Source organism: Rhagoletis pomonella, unplaced genomic scaffold, assembly GCF_013731165.1.
Source record: "Rhagoletis pomonella isolate Grant_MI unplaced genomic scaffold, Rhpom_1.0 Rhpom_scaffold_01011, whole genome shotgun sequence".
In the NCBI taxonomy this organism is placed as follows: domain Eukaryota; kingdom Metazoa; phylum Arthropoda; class Insecta; order Diptera; family Tephritidae; genus Rhagoletis; species Rhagoletis pomonella.
The window spans coordinates 4,487-30,199 of NW_023459565.1; the positions used below are offsets into that span (position 1 = coordinate 4,487).

Below are 25,713 nucleotides of genomic sequence, written 5' to 3' on the forward strand. Positions count from 1 at the left end.
AAACGACGTCGAAACGAAGGTGTTTTCCGAAACAAAATGCAACGTCGTTTCGACGTCGTTTTTTCTCATCAATGCGAGTTTTGTGTTACTTCAAACCTGTGTTCTATTATACTAAAATTTTATGGACTATAAAACTGCTTCCTGTGTTTCTTAAATGCAGATTAAAAAGATAAAATTTTGATGAAAGCTTGTTAAAATTTTTTATATATATGTACATATATATCGTCGATGTTTTTGCAAAACCGCCTAAATGCGATTGGGTAACCTTGAACTCCAGGCATAGAAATATATGCATAAAAATCGTAAGCGCGCTTTTAAAACAACAGATTTGTAAAATAATAGCCAGAGAAAATACCGCCTCTCAAGTCAATGACTTCAAAGGAAAATCGTTTTTTCGCTCTCCTGTAAAATTTGAGTGACATAAGATAGGCGGTTTTGCAATTGGCCGATGGGCGGTTTTGAAAAACATCGACTATATGTACATATGTATATTGAACATTGAATGAATTTTGAACTACATGGTCCTTGTTAAAAAATAAACCCAATTTTTATAAAGATAACTAAAATGAAGTAGCAAAAAAAAATAAATTACAAAATTATAAGTTAGTAATGTATTAAGGTTAGTTTGTATTTTATAAATAACTGAATATTATTTTTGTTTTTAAATAATTAATATTTCCTTTATTTTTGTTTTTAAATAATTAATATTTAAGTGTGTACATTGAAAAAGTATTTAAAAAAATCAGTTGTATAAAATTAAACTATTTTAAATCAAAAATTTGTTTTTAATTTTGTAGTATTGTCTGCACTTTTGAGCATCGTTTTGCAGTTCGCTGCTATATCGTTTTTGCGGCCCGCCCGCGAGTCGTTTCTGCTTTACATCCGACGGCGAGTTCGCCGGCAAGTCGTTTGCGAACGTCGCCGGCGAACAAATTGTTCACCAAAACGAGTCGGAAACGACGTCGTTGCGAAGTCGTTTGGGGAATTGGGTAGCATTTGTATTGCACTTGTAATTTTAAGAGAGGAGCCCACTTACACACGCAAGCGTTGCCAGTTGAGTTCATTGAGAGTTTAATCTCGATTCAACCAACATGACCAGAGTGTCAGTTCTGCGCAAATGTCAATTTAAAGTGGTATAAAAGAGCAATAGTTGGGTGCATAGTATGTACCATGTACATATGTACTTACTAAGTTAATTATTGAAGCAACAATTTCAAAGAGAAGAAACAGCGTATCTATGTATGGATTTGTATGAAATATTTGTGTGCGTGTGTGTGTGTGTGTATGTATTGGGGTGATATCTCAAATATATTTTTGTAGTTGTAAAGATTAATGAAACCACCAAATAAACTATTAATATATTGCAGAAACAAGAGTTCCAGTAGAGGAATCGCTTTATTCATCAGTAGGCGCGAAAATTAATCACTGCATCACTGGATAAAAGTATTTATTGTGGAGAAATGTGAATCAAATGAGCTAAATGTGCAAAAAAAAAACAAAAACAAACACTTGACGGAACAAAATCGCCTACACGAACAATAAATAATCATCTTGTAAGTAAACGCATACATATGTACATAGGTGCATACGGATGTATGCATGTTGGTGGAAGTGTTTCTACATACATACATATGTATATGATAAAGTCCTTTGCTTGGCTATTGTAAAAAAAAAAAACGATTAGCCTTAGGCTAGGCGCCTGTGATGACAATTACAACGATTAAGGGCGAAAGGCATAACCTCAAGGAAACGCGAAAGCACCAATAACGTTTCAGAGCTGTCGTTTATTTGTTAGATTATTCAGATATAGAGAAGAGGTAATTTCAAAAATGCACTTAATAAAGATGCTGCAACAAAGTACTTGAATTCAAAAATGACAGATGAGCGTGGTAACTCCAACAATAACATTCGCTTTAGTAGTCACAGTGAAGAAACCGCTCTGAATGAAAATAATAATCTCAGAAACAACATACGAAATCATCAACAAATTCAATTTGATCCAATAAATAATGAGCACATCATTGAAGAAGCTGCCAAAATATGCAAAAATAGCGTGAACGGTAATAATGCAAAAGCGAGAGCGCCAAAAAATTCACCAACAACGACGGTACATGCAAGTTCACTTCCGTTAGAAACAAGTAACCAAAGCTTTCCCCACCTTCAGCACCCACCTGCAGCTCCAGCTCATACGAGCTTATATACATTAGATCAGAAGGAAGCTATTGAAGATTTAGTGGCGGCGTCGCCGACAAACAGGTGTACTGCGAGAAATGGTGCTGTTAGTAACACAACAGCGACAAACCTTAAAGAACTCCCGCAGACAGAACCTCAGATTGTTTTTACCCCATCGCCAAATGCTCCACCGCTGGCATTTGTTTCAACATCGGCAATATCTTCAAACAAATCTGCATTGCAACAAGATACCGATAAAGAAATGGCCGCTACTGCTGCTTTGAGTTCTGGCTGCGCAACTCCCTTATCGTCTCACTTAGTGAGCGGTATTGTTGATAGTGATATTAAAGTCACTGAAAGTGGCGTCATCGATTATACAATGAATGCAACGTCTTCAGTGGAGTTGATTGACAGAAATGACGCGCATAACGAAGACTGCAAAACTGAAAAGGTTTGTGGTAAGATCAATGGCAGCAATAGCAGCAATGAAAAGGAACGGAATCATTCCTCTTTGAGCGGTGGAAATATTGGTGGCTGTATTGGTGGTCGTTTGCAGTTTTTCAAAAGTAAGTAAAAGCCAAGAAAATTTTTAATAATTCCTTCACTTCACAAACATTCTAAATGTAACAGAGTATAAACTAAAAGTTGTTAGTGTATCTTGCTTATTGTTATTGTGGTGTATTAATATCTATTTCAAGTGTTATTGAGCTTTATACCACGATTTATCTTTTTAGGAAAATTCAAAAAGAGCCACAAAGTTGTTACAGTTTACATCCCCGTCATATACAGTAACTCAAACAAATGACCACGTGTTGATTTTTTTTAAATATTCGTAATGTTTTTCGAGCTAATTTTTGTTCTTATTTTTCTATAAAAATACCGTCCAAGCCTTAACCAAAACCATATAAATCACAGTTTTAAACTTTGTATAAAATTTAAGAAAATTAAACAAATTTTTATCAAAATGGCCACTTTTTAGAACCTTTTTGGGTATACAGTTTTATAGCCCATACAATTTTAGTCTAATGAAGTGCAAGTTTTAAACAGCTAAAAAATCCGGTTAATTTTTGGGATTTTTTTTGTGACGAATTTTTTGCATTTTTTTCCATAAAAGCATGAATTTCTAATGAAATAAAACGTGGAAAACCGTTAGCAAGAAAATTTTAAAAACTCAACGCCAATTTTAGTAAATTGCATTTGTTATAAAAAACCCCGAAAAAGTAATATAAAAAAATTCTCAAAAATCAACGCTATTTTTTAGCCCGTTGAAACTTGCACTTCAGTAGGCTAACATTTTTGGGATATAATACCCAAAAATGTTTTCAAAATTCAGATTAAAAAGTTGAAAATTTATTGAATTTTCCTTAATTTTGTATAAAGCTTGAAACGATGATTTATATGGTTTTTGTGAAAAATTGGACGGTATTTTTATAGAAAAATAACCAAAAAACATTACGAATATTTAAGAGAAATCAACCTTCAGCCTTCAGGGCTTTTCGGAAGATGACAATAATTCTGGAGATTTGTATAGTTATATGTGAATATCGCTCATTTATCAGAAGGCTGTCACATCTCAAAAACTGCTATTTTTCAGAAGACGGGTTTGTGGCAGATACTTTGACGTTTAAAATTTGCTTACACACTATTTATTTGCACTATTTATTGCATTTGAAAAAATGTCCTTATTTATCGCTCAAAGGCGATATTATTTAATTGCGAAGAGAAATTGGAATTGCGAAAGAATGTAATTAAAATATGTCAAAAGCAATCTGATTGGTATTTGATAAAAAAGGCTTCCGGGTTGTTAAATGAAGTCGATGGACGTATTGATCGAAAGAAAGGTTGCTGTTAATAAGAGGGGTGAAAGGACCGCGAAAAAGCAAGAAAAAAAGCCACACTAACAAATGAAATTTTAATTGCAATGCGCAATTAAAAGTTTAATTGCAATTAATTTAATTGCAACTACTTTTTCAATCAATTGATTTCTTTAGTAACTTTCTCTTACTTCTCCATATATTCAAAATGTTATCGAACAAAACACTAAGCTCAAGATCCATGAAGCAAAAACTTAAAACTTTAATTTCAAAAATGAAATGAAAAAAAAAATGGAAGTATGAAATGTGGATACATTAATGAGCCTAGCTTATACCATGTTCTGGCCGACATCGAAAACATGTTTTCGTTGCTAAAACTGGTTTTCGACTTAAAACTTGAGTTTTCGTTCATGTAAAATCTGTCAAACAAAAACCAGTTTTCGCTGAAAACTACTTGAAAACTCACGTTCCACTCATTCCAATAGGTGACGTCACTAGTTTTTTCGATTATTTATCGAAGTGGAAGTCATATTTTATCATCTTTAATATGCCATTTCAGATTTATTGTTAATTGGCTGGCAAAAGTAAAATAAGAATGAAAGTAAGAGGTTGCTAATGAAAAGAAAATGAGGGAAAAGCATTTTGGTTTTGTTTTTTGTGTAGCAAAACTGTAATCAGAGGATGTAAGAAATGTCAACGAAAACACTAACAGCCGGTGTGAACAGCCTTCAGCCCACAATCCCAAAACTCGTTTTCAAAGTGTTTTCGTTGGCGGTCAGAACATAGTATTAGGAAAATATTGTTCTAATTTTTTGCTTTCGCTTATAGATGGAAAAGTAATATTGGAGTTGGCGCGTTCAAAGGAAGGTGAAAAAAGTCGTTGGATTTCGGTTCCACGCAAGTTGTTTCGGGCACCATCAGCAAGTTCATCGACAGTAACACCCACATTGGCAAGCTCAATAGCATACTCTAAGAATGAAAGCTCAACTTCGTTAAGCTGTAAGTGCAAATCGGTTAAATAATAAAAAAAAAATCAATGTTTTTTGCTCAATATTTCAGTTTCTGACGACAATAGTTCAATTCAGTCATCACCATGGCAACGAGATCATTGTTGGAAGCAATTATCTCCTCGAAATGGCATATCAAAAGCCATGTCTCTGTACTATTTTCGGCCTAAGTATGCTGTTTTAAGCAGACAAGCGCTAACTATCGCCCGGAGAAAATGTCGACGGCCATACGACACGATTTTCTGCGCTGGTGATTTCTTTCTCGTCAAAAGCCAGAAAAAATCAAACAACCAGCCATGCTGTACAGACGATGAAACTTCACAAACTTTACAATCGAGCAGCCAGTGTACTACAGAAACAACAAATATGGAAGTCAAAAAAGAAATTGTTTGTGAAAGTAAAACAGGGAATGGCGAAACCGAAACTGGATTAATAAATGATGAAGATGGCTGCTCAACTTCATCTACAGCGACATTAACAGGGGATGATTGTACCGAAGGCCAGATGGAGGCTAAGACCCCTACGCCTTCATCAACCTCAAAACCGCACCTCTCATCTGAGGACGAACAATCATTGGTAAAAGACGAATCAACAGACACCAAAACTAGTTGCTCAAAAGAAGTTGCTAAGTTAGACAATTCAGAAAAAATGAATACTAGTGAAGATGAGGACTCGATATCTATGATAATTAAACGAGAGGACTTAGAGTCAGAAGTGACCCATAATGGTAGCGACGTGACGGACCTGTCCCAAACAGTTGAAGTAGATGATGTTGATAAAAATATTTACACAAACTGTCGTCGTTCAGATGAGAAAAAGCCTAAGATTCCTAAATTTCGTCTAAAGTTGAATGCAATTGTACAAAAATTGATCGACAGGGTGCCCGAACGTCTAGCTCAACTGTCTAAGACCCCACAATCGATTGCAGTTGCAAGCAGTTTTGGCGGTGCCAAAAATTCAGTTTCCCATAAGGTAAGTGAGTATTCAGATTTTAAAATCGTATTATACTTCCCGTTGTTGACTTAGGCCTCACCACCTAACACATCAGCAGCAACACGACTAGTAGAGTACCCACATCAGCACGTATCACCGCGGAAGCGAATCCTGCGCGAATTTGAAAAAGTCTCCTTAGAAGACAATGCTAATGTGGCAGGAGGGAAGCGAAGTCGGGCGAAAAGTAGTGTGTCTTCTTCATTAGTGTCTTCGTACCGTACTATAAAATCGCCCTGTAATCGCAATAATTGCAACACTAGCTGCTCATCCGTTATAAATACACGCAGTTCCAATGATAATGGTGGTATTCGCCCCTCAGCTACTGTATATTCCAAATCTGAAACAACTCAGACAATAACGAGAGCCGCGCCTACCAGATTGTATAGCTCATATAGCATACATTCCTTATTGGGAGGCAGTGGTGGTAGTAGTTCATCAGTATCAGCTAAAGGGACGTCAACCACGAATAGCAACAAAAGAATGAACGACTCAGCTATCATTAGCAGCATAGGTTATCATCCACAGCATAAACATCTTTCACCGCAACAGCAGTATGGCGATCCATCATATTTGCGTTCAATGCTCGCCTCACCGCAGTCGCCAGAACAATGCAATCTCAGTGGGGGCGGAAAATCTCCCTCCACTTCGGGTACAAAACAACGTTCACCGCCGTATACCTCACCTCTACGTGATGCGTATGGCGCTAGCGATATTGGAGCATTGGTTAATAAATCTCGCCAGGCCCCTGAACATGATGGTGCCCTCGATTATGCATCTACCGCACATTCAGTCGGTCACTCAAATCTACATTCACAAAATCAGGGCTTCTACATGCCGTACATGTCATTAGCAAAATATGTACCTTCGGCGAGCTGTTCCGCCAACACAAAAAATGCATCCATATCGACAGCCAGCAGTCCTGGCAATCCACGTTCACCGCGACACTCATCAGCTTTCAGTAGAGCATCTTCGCCAGCATTAAATTCTACGAACATTCCAATTAACCATCATGCAACATCAAGTTCAATTGGCAACAGTCGAGAAAACTCACCGACACCATCGCGGATAGGGGCTGAATTATCACGCGATGCTGCGCCAAGAACTGTACCAAAAAAGACTGTATCTATACGTAGGCAATTTGCTTCACCCACAACCGCTGCGGCAAGTAGTGGCAGTCCTTCGCCAGGGGAGCGTCATTCTGATGATGTATATTCAACACAGGACCGAAGAACTCCTGTCTCGGGTGGGAGTGCTTGCGGCGGCGGATCCCATCAATTACAACGTGGATCGCCAAGTGGCAATATAGTTCCTTCAGCACTTCATCACTACTACATGTATCCACCGGCGGCCCCGAATGGCACGTCTACTCCATCTCCTCATAGTTCTGCTGTTTCACCGAACACAGTCATACCAGTTGGTCATGGCGGAACAACTAATGCTGCTGCTGCTGCAGCAGCAGCGGCGGCAGCCGCAGCCGCGTCGTACATTCCATCAGTAATGTCCCCCGCCTATATGAATCCATATTTCGCGTTGGCTGCACTGCGGCATTCTCCGCAAATGTGGTCAAATTACAGTAGCGCGTCGCTGCCTTTGCATCTCTCTTCAGCTGGGACATCACCCTCTGCTCGACTCTCACCACCAGTGTTTCCAACTTTTGCATACAATGGTGTCAATGCGGCCATGGTGGCAGTAATGCAGCAGCAACATCAGCAACAACAAATATTGGCTACTTCAGCGCTTTTGCAAGGACATAGTCTGAGCTGTGCATCATCCCTCCCCAACCATCATCACACAATAAACGCATGTAGTGAAGAACAGCAATCACCGGCAATAATGACTGAGCGAGCGACTGACTTAACTGCAAGTAACGCAAGAAGTCTAGATTTGGGTCCAGAAGAGGGACCTGTAGCTGTAGTATCCTCTAACTATCGCAATAGCAGCAAGGAAGAACATAGTTCAGGTATGTAAAGAGTTTCTTCTTGTCTTCTTCTGTAACCCCGGAAGCGATTCTGGCAGAGTCCAACAAAGCACGCCAGTCGTTTCTTGTCTGTACCAACTGACGCCAATAGGAAATGCCAATTGAAATCAAACACGAGGTTTTGCTCTGCAACATCGCGATCCGCGTTGTACATTTTCAGGGCTGGAGCGTTTCTGTCCATCCGTACGACATTGGCGAGGGAGAGACCCACACCGTCGTCCACGCGCAAAGGCCAGTAAATCTTCCGCAGTATATTTTTCCTGAACAGTATAAAATTAATTTACAAATTGCAAACGTTGCCTGAATTCTGAAATTTAACGAAAACGTTGTTTCGTAGCATTTATTAGATGAAAAAATATTTTCTTTTCCTCAACGTTGCTTGATAACTGTTATTATGCAACGGTTATTTTTTACATTGTCTGATAAACGTTGTTAGATAAGAATATCGACGAAAACGCAGGTGGAGAAGATGGTAAAGATGATGAAAATAAGAGAGGAGTGAAATAACTGTTATCAAATAACGTAAAAATAAACGTTGTGAAATAACTTTTATCAAGCTATGTACGTAAAACATAAACGTTGGGAAATAACTCTTATTGGCGACGGAAAACATGTTTCTCCTACATAACAGTTATCAGCCAACGTAAAAAGTAATCGTTGGGTTATAACTCTTATTGGTGAAATAAAAAATATTTCTCATCTAATAACTGTTCTGTAGCAATGATTTTCCGATAAAACTTATAACTGTTATGTCCCTGCTTTAAAAGTGTTTTCAATTCCGTGAGTCAATTAGTATGATTTTTTTACGACGAGAGAGGACTTTGCTTCTCAAATGCCTCCTGAGTTTAAATAGTACTTGTTGGCAAGAGTGTTTCTCTGTTGGAACAAGACTGACATTATTATTGGTGTTAATGCCGGTTCCTAAAGAAACGAAGTCCTCTATTTTTTCAAATTGAAACTGTCAACAGTGACGTGGGGGCCAAGACGCTTATGCTCTGACTGTTTGTCCGATGACAGAAGATACTTGGTTTTGTCCTCCTTCACCACCAGACCCACGCGCCAGTAACAGTCTTCTCCAACTTTAGATTAATGAAATCACAGGGAAGGGAGTCGCCCTGTTTGAAATCTCGTTTGGTATCAAACGGCTCGAAGAGATCCTTCCCAATTTTGACGGAGGTTTTGGTATTGCTCACCTTCATTTTGCACGGTCGTATTATTTTCGCGGCCATACCAATTTCGGATATCGCGACATAAAGGCAACTTCTTTTCGCACTGTCGAAAGGTGCTTCGAAATCGACAAATAGATGGTGTGTGTAGGATCCTATTTTCTAATATTCGGTCTTCCAATATTTGGTGTACGGCAAATATCAGGCCTACTATGGTGGATTTGCCAGGTCTAAAGCCAGATTTATAGGCCCATCAGTTTGTTGACGGGCCTATAAGACCTTGTAACCTATGCTTAGAAGGCTGATCCCCGCGATAGGTGGCTCATATGGCTTCGTCGCCTTTCTTGTGGTTTGGACAGAGCACACTAAAATTCCAGTCGTACGGCATGCGTTCATCTGATCATATTCTGCCATTCTTTTTTAAGTCGGACGGATTTCGTAAAAAAAATTATTTTATGTCTCCGATTCGCTTCAAATTTTTGTGGTTTCTATACATGAAATAAGCTAACACGTGTTCGAGGTATTTTCCTCTTCTTTTTCTTCGGAGATATGATCAGTCAAAGTTTGCATTTTTTCGTGATTCTGACTAATCATGTACTTCTTCAAATCGTTATATCTTGGGTTCTGCTCATCGTAGACTTCATCTTAACGTCATTTCGAAGCTAAGAACGGGCTTAGCATTTCTATATATAAGATGGTCAAGCTAAAGCTAACTTAGCTATTAACAGTTGAACTTTTTGAAGTTGATTTGCATAGTGAAGACTAGTAAATTAGGGATTTAAAATTATACCATCGGAATCCCTGTTTAATTCTCTATAAAAAACGTGGTTCAAAAAAATAGGGTCTTTCAAGAACTATTTTTAAAATATTTTTCTTTATGACGAGATGGTTTATTTTGTGAGAATCAACAATTTTGGTAATTTTTTTTCGAAAACTTATGTTAAGATATATTTGGTAAGGTGTTAAACATCGGGTTTTAGCAAAAAGTAAAATTTATTGCGAATTCTGATAAAATACCTATCCAGATATAATATTTGTATGGCAAGATTTTTCTTTAAGGCGACAAACTCCTAGCAATGAGCGTGGCAATTGCAGGACTAAAATTAGCAAAACACAGATTTTATAGCGGATTTCGGCAGAATATCGCTACGTTAACAATATTTGTTCCAAAACTTTGAAGGAGTACATAATTAGTCAGAGTCACGAAAAAATGCAAACTCTGACAGATCATATCTCCAAAGAAAAAAGCGAAAAAACAGTTCCTCGAATATGTGTTAGCTTATACTAGGTTTACATATAGGTACATTGTCCTGATTTTCCAGCTTAACTCCCTAATCTGTAATTAAAAAAAGAGATTGGCCATACAAAATTCGTCCTCTTTAATCTGTAATTATGAAATAATCTCAGATTAAACCGATATCTTTTCCGTGTCCTAGTTTCATCGATTATTTTTGCGAAGAATAGGAAAAATGCCAAATGAAAAAGTAAACAAAAATGGACGCTAGCTAGGAAGAGAGGTTTGTAAAGGTATTTTTAAACAAATATAAAGTTAAATATATGTATATGTATCAGACAGCACAGAACACCGCACTCAGGACAGCGACCGGATGCCTCCTGATGTCACCCGAACACCACCTCCATGACGAGGCGAAAATGCTCCCAATTAGGGAGCATAACATAATGCTCTGCAAGCATGCCGAAATTGCCAAAATTACAACAACCACCCCCTAAGTGACAACACCTTATTTTATTTCACCATGGTTTCACCCATGATTCAATAATGAAAGGTTTTGTGAGTAGCTTTTTTCTAAAATTTGACACTCCCACCCACAGGGATGGTTTTTGGAAGCAGGAGAAAAAGGGGAAGAATTCCATCACACTTTCTAAAATGGTAGCTAAATTCCACAAAAAGATGGGGATAATAGTGATTTAATTATTAATATAAACAAGCTTATTTACCCCTGATTGTTATTAAAAGTAAATATTTATATGTATATACCAAAGTTGCGTACGTCCGACGGCGCATAACTTGAGAATGGATGGTCCACTTTGAGCTATTTTTTTGGTGTGTTTGTTTGCCTTGTAAATTTTTGATGGAATTTGGATAAAAAACAACGACAAATAAAAACACTTGGGAACTTACGTTTCTTTCGTGGTTTCGGCTCGATTGCTTCGAATATGGTAATTCGAACTCTTTAATGTTGCACTTGTTTTTATGCCGCCGTCAGAATATTAAACACTGGCACAGGAAGAATAAAAAGGACACGCACCTACTGAACGACTGACACAGGCAACGTGATCTACATCGTCATTCACAAATGCAAGGAGTATTATTATTTAATAAGCCTTGATCAAATGAGAAGTGCCGTAAGTTTGAAATTACATCGCTCCATTGACTAAATAAACCGAGCTGTCGTGTGTTACGATTGGTCCCATGGAAGTGATTTGCCAATATTATACTGCGTCAAAGTCTCATTCGGGGTGTAGGTCAGTACCTAAATACCTTTGACTCATTTACCAGAACCATTGCGCGCTTTACTTTACAGCAACTGACAGAATCAAAAGGTATCCACGAATGTCGACAAACACAACTACATATTCGGCATTTAAGGAAATTTCCACCCCTATAGTGAATGTCGACTGGCAGTAGATACTGTGACTGCGACTGTGAATACTTTTTAATCGCTCATCCTTCTATTGCTGTTTTTTAGTCGTTGGAGTTTGCGTTTATAAAATTTACATAAGAAAGTGGTACTATAATAGATAAAAAGTAAGTCAATTGAACTGGAAGTTGTAAAAAATTGTCAAATATAAATATGTATGTATGTGTCTGAATTACAGATCAAAAATTATAATCAACAAAAGGCAACTTGCGCGGTTGGTCGTGCTGATGCAGGAGAGGGAGGACATAGGCAAAGGAGTTTCCGGAAAGAGTAGGGGGGGGAAGCTCTGCTTCTATTGGGAAAGATACATATACAATATTTCTTGTGCATATAACTCCGGCTACGCCATCCACAGTCTTTTTGCGAAGAACCAACATCAAAAGTTTACAAAAAACTGCACAATTTATTCATTGACTACATATGAGCTTCCCTGAAATACACTTGTCCTTTTCTGAAATACATTTGAGCTATTCTGCAATACATTTCGGTTTTGCTGAAATACATTTTTGCTTTTCTGAAATTCATTTTGCCTTTTCCGAAATACAGTTGTGTTTTTCTGAAATACTGTTCGAAAAGGTGTAGTATTGTATGAAAGTTCCAATTTAATTCCGGGTATTTCCGCTGTTTTTTCGGCATTCTTAAAAAAATGTCTAGCAGTGTTTCCGTCATTTGTATTTTTCTGATATTTGCCTTGGCATATCTATTAATGAACCCATTTCCGATTTGAATTTATTTTGTACAAAATTTTTCTCTGATTAACCTTATTTTTATTTTCTGATCCTCTAACTTGCCACATTTGAATTTCCAGTCTATATGCTATATGCAAGAAACAATCCATAAACCGTATCCATGAGTGTAGCGGTGACAAACCAAACTCTAAAAATTCAGCTTCGACATTTTTTTTTTTTTAATAAAATAGGAAAATCGTTCATTTCTGAAGGTTTAGCTGCATACAAATAGCATACTTGGCTTGAATTTAAATTGTAAAGAGCTGTACAAACCTTTACAAGTTTTGGCTTTTCATAAATGAAGCGTTTCACATCACTTACAAGTACGTTCACTTTTGTTGGTCGAAGCTGTTTTATTTTCTGCTTTACACATTGCACCAATTTTTTTTTTTATTAATTCGGTAGTTTCCTTAGCGAATATAAATTTTATTGGTCGGCAATGGCGGGTGCCGGATTTTTGTACATTATCAACTTTTGTCCTTTTGTATTATTTATATACATCTGAATAGGAAAAAGAGAAATACTAAATAAATTTTCATCGCTACTACATTCCTCAGATCAGTTTTGCTTATAAATGCTTTGATTTGCACCATCACATCCCAATTTAAATAAAATTTGCATTTCATCACAAGAAGCTTTCGGTAAGTTATCTAAGTATCGTGTGATCTATCAAAGACTGCAAATCTATTTGAGCACACGATTCTGTTAATGTTATATTTTCAAGGTAGCATAATTGTTTTGAGGCAAATACTCGATCATATGAGGAATATAAGTTCGAATTTACATGTTTGGTATATTGCTTTAGTAAATAAACGATATTTATTTGTAGATAAATCTAGTTCTAAAATCATCGACAATGCTTCGTTGGGCGATAGACGCTCGGTCTTTTGCTATCCGATCTTAACTTTTTAATAGCAATGCAACTTTCTAGCGCGGCTAAAGCAAGTTCTTCTACTATTTCCGCTGAGGTTCTCTTGCCGGACGAACGGCTTTGCATTTCTGCTACTAATAATATTTGGTCGCTATCAACAGTTTCTGTGAGTTCGTTGGCTTTTCTTACATTACTTCTTTGGCCGCAATCATCTATATATTAATACGCTAACATAAATTTTGTCCGCCTTCGTTTAGCGATTCTGCCGAGCCGATTTCAAAACCAAGAACACCATTGGATAGGCATTTTTCCGTAGATGACCGGAGTTTTTATGATTTCAAAATTGGTTGGCGGCCAAAACCGTCGTTTAAACATTCCCGCATTTGTGCATAGATGTTGCTGCAACATGTTCAATTTGACATGTTTCTCATGTTGTTTCACTTCGCATCTGAAATTAACAGCCTTATTCTGTATCACGAACGATAGGCAACACGAACGATTCGTCTGCAGAGGAATGCTTCAAAAATTATTCCGGCGGCACCATTCTTGCCGGTTTAAACGCAACCGGGACCATTTCAACGTAATATATGAAAAGCAAAACGAAGACGACCGATATAGAAATAAAATCATAATCAGAGATGTCGTCCGCAGACGAATCGTTCGTGATGCAGAATAAGGCTGTAAGCTTTGAAATAAAGATAAAGATAAAACCTCATATAACATGACATCACATGATTTGACATCAAATGACATCGCATTACATGGAAAAATATTTGTTTCTCTATCGATTAACATGGTGACAGAAAGCAAAAAAGAAAACCTTTCAAAATTAAATTGTAAAAAACCAATAACTAGCTATGGCTCTGTTATTTCAGGCCCCTTAAAAAGCCCGCGCCCGGGGAGGATTCCCCCATTCTTACCCTATCGACAGGTCTGGGTAGGGATGAAGATAGAAAAAAGATAAAATATAACCTTGAGCTTATAAAATTATATTAACTACCCTGCCCTTTTATTCACAATTTCTAAATAAGTAACGTAAGTTCCACTTCTTCAATGTGGCCTAGGTGCACTTATTTTTTCGATAGGAATTGAAATAAATTCTGCTATAAAAAATTTAGTTATCGAAAATTATCAAGTTACCGAAATTTATCGAGTCATCGAAGTTTATAGTTATCGAAATTTATCGAGTTACCCATATTTATTGAGTTATAACAACGTGTAAAATTATTGAAATTGACCAATGTTACTTGAGTTGTCAAAATTTATAGACAGAAAATTAGTTGCCGAAATTTGCGGATAGATATCGAGCTATAAAAATGTATGGGTTAGCGAAATTTGTCAAGTTAATGAAATTTATCAAGTTATCGATATTTATTGTTGTGTTTAGGGATTTTAGTGTTCTTGAAGTTCATAGAATTATCGATATGTATCAAATTATCGAAATTTATCGACAAACTGGATTGTATTGTTTATATTCCAAGTCCTGCCAACGACCTTCAAAGATATAAAAAAATTTAAGTTAAGATTTAGTTCGAAAGCAGGAGATTTTCCGGCAAGTAATTTTGACTAATTTGATTTAATTTGAGAAAACCTCTCCAAAGGTCTTAAAAACTAGAAGAACGGGTGGCTGGGACTCTAGTTAAAGCTAATTAGTTGATTGGTTTGTCTCCAAACCAAATTTTACAAGGGATGACGCAAAATCGTTGCACATTAGCACCCCTATTCTGCAACTCTTTCGTATTCGGATTTTGCAACGAATCCTAGAAATAGTATGCTGCAATCCGAATCGTATTTTCGAATTTTCGAAATTCGTAACAATGGCATGCCTAAAAACGAACGAGTAAGCTTTTTTGCGCAATTTTGTACGAAAACAATTCTGTGTCGGAGGCGAAATAAAAGATGTAAATCGATGTGTGTTTACAAGAAATATTGGTAGTGTTTATTTAAACAGATAAATTAGCCTTTCGCATATACATATATTTTTATCCACTGATTTATATAAACGAGCAAAACGACATCTTTTTTGCTCCTTATCGAGAAACTTGGGTTCGGTTTAGTTATTTGTACAACGATTTTCGGTTGTTGTGTCCAAACGCATAACCCGAATCCAAAAACTTTAACATACACGTGTTCACATTTTATTTAAGATAAATGTTTCAAATTTTCTGCCACTAGCTTATTAATCGACTCGATTTGCAATATGCACTTTTTTGCAAATTTCGATTTGGGTTCTGCGCAAAAATACTGTGGACGGCGTAGCCGGAGTGATATGCACAAGAAATGTTGTATACCTTTGACATGCGGAAGCCCCTCTTCCCCGCAACACAGAGAGGAGAATTCTACTTAGTAAGGGTTATAATTCCTAAGCGCGGCCGGAGGCAGAAGCAAGCGCAAGAGGTGGTGGACCTAACAAAGTTCATGTTTTCAATGGCTTGTGAACGAGAGCTTCAGGCATAGGAGGAGTTCTGGCTTTTGGTTCAACAATTCAACCAGAAGCTGACATAGATGCGCCCATGGTTACAGCTCCGCATACCTTTGTGAATCCATTACCATAGCGCCCGCTTACTCTGCTGCTATAATTGCAAATACATCAGAATCCATAATTTTCCTCGAAATATGTAAAATTAACCAATTTTACAATAAACAAGCACATGATGAGTGTTTTTTTAATTCCTTTCCACTTTGTTTTCCTTCATTCAGCTATCTTCGAAAAACAACTGATAGCTGGCAATGCTGCACATGTTTCCGCAAGGGTTGCAGCATGTGGATTTTTCGTAGCGTAGCTACGAATTACGAATTACGAAATCACACTCCTACCCTGTCGGAAACACCAATAACGAAAATGAGATTTAACTATACTTTAAAATAGCTCCTATATGCTTAATTTGTTAAAGGGCCAATAGATGATACCAGCATGCTGGCGCCATCAAGTGTTGGTTCCAGCCGATTGACCGTTATGTTCTTGCGGTGTGATTGTACCAGCTGCCGGTGCGACATCAAAAACGATTTGAAAATTTTATGATTGTACCGATCCGAAAAAGGACAAAAAAGTGGATGAAGTGCGGATTTTTGTCTGTTTACTGATTCCATTTCCGGATACTTTGACGATCCGTTTGCCCACTAAAGTGTGCGGCAGAAACGTATGTATGTGGAGACAACAGTATGTGAAACGGATACGATTTCGGCTGGTTTTTTTCCGAAATTTGTCTGATGCATGCTTTCAAATGTTTAGCTTGAGCAAATAAAATACAATTATTGCTTTCAAATGACATCATCTTTTTCGAACGTGATAATCGATGATAACCGTAGGAGTTTTTTGTATGCATTTTCGGATACGGAAAATTGAACTAAACTGCACTGTCGGCAATAATTTACGTTTCTTTGCTGGCTGGGATTGTTCACAATTGTTGTTGTTTCAAAATGAGAATGTGTGCGGGAGTTTGTGTTTTGAGTTTTAAAATTATATAGCTAGAAAACGTCAGACTGCCTCTCAATGGTTATACCTTGCAATGTTTTTATCATACGGAGTTCTTTCCGGATGTTTTGAATATCTGGTTAAACGGTATTTTCGAATATGTCCGCTGCAAAAATAGGTAAGCACCTTTCGAGGTAATCCATGCTTTCTTTCAGCTTTTAGTACTAAAATTGTAATCAATACCTTACCAGCGGTCCTTACCACTTTTCACTGATGAATCTCCCTTACTTTAACAAAGCAAGTAGGAATTTAGAATGTATGTGCATTTGGTATCAGAAATAGCCGCTTTACAAAGTAAGTTACGTAGAATGTAGGGCAGTCGCTCGGATTAGTTCGGCGCATGGAAATATCTTCGGTGGCACGTTATTTTCCAACTGACAACGAAATACCACGTCGGAGGTATTCATTTTGTGCTTTACTAGTAGATTACATTGGTCATAATGACAATGTTGTTACTAAAAACTGAAAGAAAACATGGAATACCTCGTAAGGTACTTACCTATTTTCCGAGTGGGATTCAAATATCTGTTTGTGTGTGTTAATGAAGCGTTCCATTATTATACCAGATACGAATCTTGATAAAATTTCTTAACATATAATTTATCAAGAAAATACAGAATTGGGCGGTTAAATTGTTATGTCAAATTTCCACAGATATACATAAGCATAAACATATTATTTAAAAATAAACTTTCAGTAATTTGTAATTAAATTCATTATTTGTTTCCTTATTTTACAGATGTGCCGCTGAACCTGTCCAAGCATTGAGTGCTTCATTTGATAGTTGCGTAAGGTTTATGCATTTTAGGTTTTTCACAAGGCCGCGTAAAGTATTGTATACGAGAGAGGTGCTGATGAATAACTGATGTTGTCCAAAAGAGTGCTGTATTATTGAAATCAGTTACGAATTAAACCTCTTGTCCTATGGAATACTTTGTGAATTACCTTGCAGATTAGACAGACGGCAGTGTTAGTGTGCCTTTATTTGTTCACAAAACTGATCTTTGACAGACAGTGATTCATTAAATACGGCGATTCGTTTGCGATAAATATATGAATTTATGAAGAAAGAATTATAATTATAATTGAATTAGCAGCCATGCTCTTAAATTAACTTTTTGCTACCAATGATAACCGATATACCTACATATATATATATACATACATGTGTAGGTTGAGGTGAGTTTTGAATCGCTAGGCAGCTAAAAATTAAAAAAATGCATTTAGGTACATACATACATATTTGCACAAAGTTCTATGTGTCGTTAGGCATCTTTGCCTACATGAAATCGGATGTCGTAAAATTTCGTGCCTATGAGTTAGATATGAAAAAAGCATGTTAGCGCTGCCGCTGGTCTAAGCTAGCATTGGACATTTTAAGAACGATAGCAAACAAATTTATAGGCTTTTTATAGGTTTAGAGTTAGAACACATCAAGCGAATTCAAATATATGTATCTGTGGTCAAAATTAATAGTCGCATAAGCCGATTTAAGACAGAATTGAGCCTTTTTACCCGTTATTCTCCTAGTAAGACTGCATATTTCCAACGTACTTTCACAAAAAGTGATTATTAAAAAACATAACGGCTTAAGTCAAAGTTGGTTAGTTGTTTATCCAACTTAATGTAACTTAGTAGAATGATTTTCCTAATATATTTTTCCTAAAAGAGCTAAAGTAAAGATAACCGAATATTCAACAATTTTTAGAACTCTGCATATCTAAAAAATAAATTTAAAAAAATATTTTCTCATAAACACACATATTTTTCCAATGCGTACATATATGTATGCACATTAGACTGTCCCAAATTTTGACAAGCATAACCTCTATATTTGTGCTTTTTAGCCTAAATAGCCTATATATGAAGTTTTATGGCCGTAGGGAAAGAATAACCTGTGCCGACTTTTAGTTGAAGTTTTAGTTAATAACTTGAATTAATCATGGACGAAATGCGAAAAATTCGATATGCTTTCCACATTTTGGCGCATTTCTGGTAAATCTGCATCTTTAAATTTTTAATAGGACGGCAGGATTTCTCCCAAGTACATCGAAAAAATTAATTATACCTTAATATCCTTTGCAATTTGTATCCTTTAATATCCTTATATATATATTAATAGAATTTAAATTAAACTACGATCGAAATTAAAAATCTTGAAGGATAATATTTTTAAATGACATTTTTGGCATGTTCCAAAAGGATAATTAAAAACAAAAGTTATAATTAATCTTGGTTTGATTTTTTTATTTTTTATTTGATACCCATATATCCATGTTTTTTTTTTTGTTTTAACTTTTTGAAATCTATACATAGTATAAAGGAAAGTCGAGATTCTTTGTTCGCGGTAATCTCGAAAACTACTGAACGGATTTTGACGACATTTTCTCTAATATACTCTATATCGACAGGAGAGGGATCTTTTTTTACTTAGAACTTTAATAGGGTTGCCACCTGTCTAAAATCTATAAGATCCGCACCGTTCGTTGGATTACAAAAGATGAGGTGTCAAATGAAAGGGATTGGCCTTTAGAAAAGATCTAATCTTTTTGTTTTGAATAGGGTTGCCATCTGTTAATAAAAGTACAATATCCAATCATAATAAGCGTAGGCATCAGTTCTGTACCGTCACTGTCAAACGAAAAGACCCAGCCTCTGGATGTGTAATAATGTTTTTTTTCTGAGTAGGGTTACCACCTGTTTAAAAACTATAAGATCTTCACCGTTCGTTGGATAAAAAAATATGATACCAAATGAAAGTACATGGCCTTCGCATGTACAAAAGCTTTAAGTTTTTTTGGGTAGGGTTGCCACCTATTTAAAATTACTATCTTCTATACATAGCATAAAGGAAGGGCGAGGAAAAAATCCTGACTACCTGGTAAAAAACTAAAAAACGCAGGTTTACTAAATATTATGCCCTAATTCTGTAGGGGGTATAGTAATACCGCCTTATATAGAAGTAAAATGAGTAAGGTAAAAAAACACGGGAACTGCACAAAGCTTATTATGATAACTTTAACGGCAAGTTGGCACGGATTGCCGTGGTACGAATTGCATATAATTTTATTTGGATCGTTTTTATGACAAAACCAATAAATGAGGGGGTATTCGTTATAAAAAACTACTGTGGGTTTCTTGGGACAGTCTAATGTGAATACATACATATGTATTACATTTTGCGATTAGCACTTATTTGGTATTGTATCTAATAACTACATTGTTAACAAATATTTTATTAGTTTGTTAGGATTTTACGAGTAACAATCCTTAATACTGAATTCAATTTGTCCTAATATATATAAGACTTCTATACTTAAATATAATTGAGGTTTTATAGAAGGTATGATTATCGACTTGCCTGACTATTGCTTATGACCACAAATATATTTTTATTATAAAGAGAAATCTAATATATATTAAATTAACATTTGGACTGCCGCGAGACGCGGTAATATTTATATATTCCTCTTATATGGTTTTATACAAAACGTCAGAGTGCACGATAATTTCTGTTCCGGTAAACGAGTAGTTGACATGGTACATGATACATATTTATATTCACCGTGATGTGTGCATTCTGCCGTCAGCCTTACACGAAAAAATTGGTGTTTAGAACCAATAACAAAAATTAAATATAATGATCTATACATATTTACAAAAAATCTACCCAAGATATAAATGAGTCTTTGAAAAAGTAAAAGAGTAATATCTAAAAAAGATGTTTTAATAATTTAATGTATAGTTATATATAATTATTTTATTATATGTATGTATATGTATACAACATTTACAATAAGTAATAAGTAGTTAGATAGACATATAGACATATAGACATTCATGGACTTTTGGAACTGTGTGACCTATAAGGAATGTTTTAAGTCATAAAGTTATATACACAGTTTTCCTTCAAACAAAGAGTTTAGTATAAATAGTACTAATAACGTAGAATTTTTTTTTGTAATGTATATTTGGAAACAGTCTAAAAATCTGGCCAACATGTTAAAGAAAGGAAGACTTTTCTAGTTTTATAAAATCCATCGCTCGAACATTGTATAACTGTAAGCTTCTGAGCACCGTCGTAAAACGTTTGGTCTTAATTTTAATATACATAAATACCTACATACAAGTGTACAAGCTCAATACCATTGTAGTTAATGTAACAGTTGTGCTCCCATTTTCATTTACTTTTGCGTTTTGTCATAATTTTTACTTTTTCGTTTTGGCCGTTCCTGTATTCGCAAGTTTTTATTTTGTTGTTTTGACACATTTTGGTTCCCATAAACGAGATGAGATGAGGAAATATTAATTTAAGAAATGAAGTTAACATACATAGATGCCACGCAACTTTTATTCCACTGCACAATAGGTCAAATAATCACTGTTCTGTGCGAAATTAAAGAAGACTTCAAAATCATACTATTTGAACCAAAACCTTAAGGATAGCGTAGACTAAATCTTAAACTAACCACACCATTCACAAGCATTTTTTTAACCCTTTAACGACCTTGTATGCAATCATACACATATTAACTGTAGTACTTAGTCATCTAGTCGTGTTCCCTTTTATTAACACACTTCAAACACATGGTTTTCTTCTTACATTACCTCCCTCATTTTTTCACGCAAACAATTTTACAATTGCACTTCGATAAACTTACATTGGCTAAGTCGTGTCGAAACGGTTAATAATTTACACAAACACGCTGCACTCTCCTAGGTTTGTAACAGGAACGGAAAATAATCATTTGTAAATTTTAACCAAAAAAATCAACAAGTTGTAATGGTCGTATTTGTATTTGTATTCGTATGTTCTATTGTAATTTGCAATGATTTTTATTTTTCGAGTTTAACCAATAAAGATTAAAGATAATAATTAATATTGGAGTTGTATTTTTTCGCTCAATGGAAATTATTATTGCTCGTTTTTATTTATTCGATCATAAATAATGATTACAAAGGCCAATTAAATTTAAATAATGTTATGTTGACTAAAATATTACAGCCGATTCTTATAGGATTTTTCCCATAGAATCCGAAAACCGCGTTTTGGACATTTTCGAGCCTCTGTAAAACAATAAATTGATGCAATATATCTGTCTATGTGGGAGGATATCAAAGCCTAAACACTGCCCTTAATACTCAAATCAAAAAATGATGGTTAAACATTTATCCACACACTGTATAAATTTTTGTACAAATCTTTGAAGTACAACTCGAGGTTTCATGGATTAGTGACCAAATACAGAACGGACACTGACTCTAGCAATGGAAATGAAGATGAGGAGGACACCTTTAAATCTAAATGGTTCAAAAACTATAGCCAATTAAAAATTTTTAAGATCAGTTTCGGTGTCTACGGGACAAATCCTATAAGGATCGGCTGTAATATTTTAAATTTTGTTGGCCTGTTATGTTCTCTTAGATGAAGGTTTGAGCTTCAATTTGAACTTCTTCAGAAATTTTCAGCGCCTCAGACTCATTTAAAATAAGTGATGAAAATCAGGCAAAACCAGAGTTAAAAAAAAATTGTGCGTACTCGTATAAAAATGTTTCCAATTGCTTTCATTGTCCGGACCACAATTTTTTTGATTTTGGGTATTAAAGGGCAGTGTTAAGGCTTTCATATCCATATCCTCCCACGCAGATGCAGATATATTGCACCAATTTATTGTTTTACAGAGGCTCGAAAATGTCCAAAAACGCGTTTTACGCCACCTTTAAATCTTGGTTGCTCGAAAACTAGAGCTAATGCAATATCTTTACGGTCAGATTTGGATTCTGCGGGAAAAGTCCTATAAGAATCGGCTGCAATATTTTACGCAACAGATTTTCCTTGGGCAGAATAATGATTATTCAAAAAATTTAAAAGGTTTACCACCACGATTTCCGACGCTTCCTTTTCAGAGGTAGCGACATCCTAATAAAAGGAATAAGTCTCAAAATGTTCAGGCCGAAAATTTCAGTTGGTGGCGTCTGTATGGCCTTTTAAATTTTATAGATAAGCGTAAGTGGGCAAATAAAACTATAATAATTATTATCTCTGAGCGAAAAAATAAAAATTATAAAATAATCATTATTTGTGATCGAAAAATAAAAATCAACTAATAATTATTTTCGTTGAGCGAAAATATAAAACTCAAAATAATTATTAATTTTAAGCGAAAAAATAAAAATTAATAAAATAATGATTAAATAATGACTTAAATTATTTTACTCATAATCATTACCGTCCGTGGTTTGTAGGTATTTTTAATCAGAATATAATAACAAAACAGTATATTCGAATTTCGCACAGCAAGAGATATAATTGGCCAAAAAAAATTAAGCGAATTACGAATTTTCGGGCCAAATTTTAAGGCCAAAATACAATAGCGCAGTGGCAGTGGCAGTGACAGTTTTTAAAATCCGCTGTTACTGCTAATATTAGGTGTGTTCGCTATGCAACAAATTTGTACAAGTTGGTACCAATTGTTACCAAATCGTGTTCGTTTAGCCAAAAACCCAGTAAAACTTGCAAGGAGAGAGCACAATTTTGACATTTCATTTGGAGGGGAATTTGCAAATTCGTGCTGGGAAAATTTTTGCCAGTAAGAATTTGCAAGCAGGATTGTGGCACACGGTTGCATTTTTTGTCAACATTAATTTGAATCAACGAGTTCGTTAAGTTTAAAAATGAACAATCTTGTTGCGATTTACAAATGAAAGAAGTATGTAAATATTCGTTTATTCAATTAATTTAATTAATTCCAAACATTTGAAAGGTACTCGGCTGAAAAAGCTGTATTCGTAATCGGAACGCACCCGACACCACTGTCGATATAGGAAATCCGACAGTGACTTCCACAACGAAATTGAAGCGTATGTTGAAGAAAGTCAGAATAAGGAGAAATATACGTATAGGTCCTGTTTTGGTTTCCACCTGAAATAATTTAAAAAATTTATTATGCTCGAAATGCAACCGTGGACGCCAGCTGGCAGTGAAGCTTGCTAATGTTTGCTAATTCCTGTTCGCGCAAAACTCAGTAAGTTTCTCTCTATGGGAGAGTAAGATACCTTATTCTCTGAATTTTGTTACTGGGTAATTCTTACTGGCAGTTGCTTAGCGAACACTCCTATTGGCAGTCACTGCTGTAGCAAACACAATACGGCGTTGTCAGTGACTGCTTTTTTTGATATTCCCTTTTGTTTGTTTACATTTTTGTTGTTGCCTTTTAGGCTTCAGTGACATCAACAGATGTTGGCTGTGTTTCATTTATGTCAAATTCAGCATGCGAAGTTTGCTGCGATCAAGGCAGTGGCATTAAATTTAGAATTTGGGCTAAACTGAGCAGTACTGCTTGCTGGCACTGCTGTATTGTGAGTCGCTTCATTGGACACCACACTTTCTAAAAAACAGCTGATTTCGAAAAACTGTCGCTGCGTTATTGTATTTTGGGCTTTAAAAGAAATGGAAAAATGATTTCGATTCCGAAAATGGGAACCCACCTGTTGCTCTTTGTTTTCAAATAAACAATAATGAATCTCAAAAGAAACATACATATATATGTACATATGTACATATTGTATGCAGATACATACACAACGTTACCTTATTGTAGAAGGGCACAAACTAATTTTTTTTTTTCGAAATCTAGCTTTTTAAAAAGTCTGCATTTTATTACATAATTAGTAATCTAATAGAATTCGAAAATAATTAAATTATTCCAGTATTAAATTGTATACAGCCTTTGTTGAAAAGCCGAGATTGAAAGCAATTCGCCGAGGAAGAACTTTACGTTTTATTAAAATTTTAAATTATTTTGCCTAAAAAATAAAATGTTAGATAGAGCCTCTCTATGTCAGGGTAACGATATACTATTTACATAAAATATGAATACTATTTTTAATTGGATTTTTTTAGTAAAGTAAAATATGAATATCACATAAATAATTCAATTAAAAAGTGCAAATGACTTGCTTTTAGAATAAGTATCGAAAATAAACTTTTCGTGACTTGAGCAGATGTGGTAAAAAATATAGTTTTATGAATTATAACTGAAGAGAAATAAAAATACAAAAGCGAAAATATTGAAAAATCGTGCCTTTACTACACACACAAATTTCAATTTTACATTCACACGTATCGCGCATTTACTTCAATAGTGTCACAACTCAAAAAATTCAAAAATTTAGCTAAGTAACCAGAAATTACCTTTATCTTCTATGTTCTGTAAAAATTTCATAGCTCTATCGATTACCACCCACTAAACATTGGGCTTGGTTAACAATTGGAAAATGATTGGAAAGTAAATCTTTTTTTTTTCAAGTCTCACCTTCGATGACGAATGTGGCATAGGTTAGTATTCGATTCGAGAACTAGACCATTCTCCAGCAAAACGGAACCTTCGTTATCCAATGTATTCTCGCTTCGTTATGAATTCGAAATCCAGCCCATTTCCGAATTGAAATTTTAGTAAGGCAGAGTGATTTTCTTTTATTTCCCCTCGAGAATGAGCTGGATTTCACTTTCTTGTTACTATGGTTTTATTTTTTTTTTTTCGAACCCATCTCGAGTGTATTTCCAATATACTACGAGCGTTGGAATACTAAGGTTGATTATGAGCTCGTTCTCAGTTCGATATGCACATTGGATATCGAAGGTCATTTTCGAACGTTCGCCACAATGTTTATTGGGCAGTATCTCACTAAAACAAAGTTAGGGGATTCACAAGACGTGTTAAACGTCGTAAAATCTTAAGCTCTACCCAGAATTGCAGCGGACGACAGTTAACTGCTGTCAAAATTAAAACCCACAAAGGCATATTGAATGGCGCATAATTGCGGCGACGACCTTTTTACCGCCG

At 35.6% G+C, this 25,713-nt stretch overlaps 1 protein-coding gene across 3 annotated transcripts in view; it reads left to right on the top strand.

Moving 5' to 3' along the window:
* Positions 1-790: 790 nt before the first annotated feature.
* The window catches only part of LOC118751808 (protein hairless-like), a 43,690-nt gene continuing 18,767 nt past the window's right edge, over positions 791-25,713 (top strand). The window contains exons 1-6 of one of the 3 annotated variants that reach the window (XM_036486621.1): positions 791-1,231; positions 1,368-2,738; positions 4,815-4,985; positions 5,046-5,965; positions 6,020-7,946; positions 17,607-17,939. In XM_036486621.1, the coding sequence (XP_036342514.1) occupies positions 1,874-2,738; positions 4,815-4,985; positions 5,046-5,965; positions 6,020-7,946; positions 17,607-17,635 (3,912 nt within the window). In that variant the 5' untranslated portion in view covers positions 791-1,231; positions 1,368-1,873 and the 3' untranslated portion in view covers positions 17,636-17,939. Of the gene's footprint in view, positions 1,232-1,281; positions 2,739-4,814; positions 4,986-5,045; positions 5,966-6,019; positions 7,947-17,606; positions 17,940-25,713 lie in introns of those variants that run through there. The other 2 variants (XM_036486622.1, XM_036486623.1) reach the window with 2 other exon arrangements.